The sequence below is a fragment of the Mitosporidium daphniae genome (assembly GCF_000760515.2).
Source record: "Mitosporidium daphniae strain UGP3 chromosome Unknown contig-268, whole genome shotgun sequence".
Lineage (NCBI taxonomy): Eukaryota > Fungi > Microsporidia > Mitosporidium > Mitosporidium daphniae.
The window spans coordinates 1-452 of NW_013546547.1; the positions used below are offsets into that span (position 1 = coordinate 1).

Here is a 452-nt window from a genome sequence, read left to right on the forward strand (position 1 = left end):
CTGTGGTTTTGTTGATGTCTTTTTAAGCAACTGAATTAGAGGTACGTCGTCATCGGCGTCATATCGAAAAGTTTCTGAGATAGAAAGAGATTGAGTGTCAATAATAGTAGAAGCATCAAGATCTGTCACTCTTTTTGTTGTAGATAGCGTGCTTACTTTCTCAGTAACAGATATAATCTGAGGGTCTTCAGGCCGATGCAAAGGCATTGGGTTATCGCTATGGAGGGGGACATGTGAGGCCATATTCAATAAAAATTGCAATTTTCAATTGAGGAAAATTTAAATTTAAATCAAAAGCTGGTCTTTCAAAAGGGGATCCATTGGTAGATTTCATTCAAGTTCGACTATTTCTCAACATAAAACTTCCTCGTGCAAATAAAACATTTAAAAACTGCTCCTGTCTCTTTATATAAATGTAATTTTTTATACCAAATCTAGAATTTTTTATCTTG

At 34.5% G+C, this 452-nt stretch overlaps 1 protein-coding gene across 1 annotated transcript; it reads right to left on the bottom strand.

The window, feature by feature from the left end:
* DI09_268p10 (uncharacterized protein) lies at window positions 1-243 on the bottom strand (the record flags this gene model as incomplete). Its single annotated transcript, XM_013382813.1, has 1 exon — window positions 1-243. A coding segment is annotated over one exon (243 nt), but the record flags the coding sequence as incomplete, so codon positions are not given.
* Window positions 244-452: the final 209 nt, after the last annotated feature.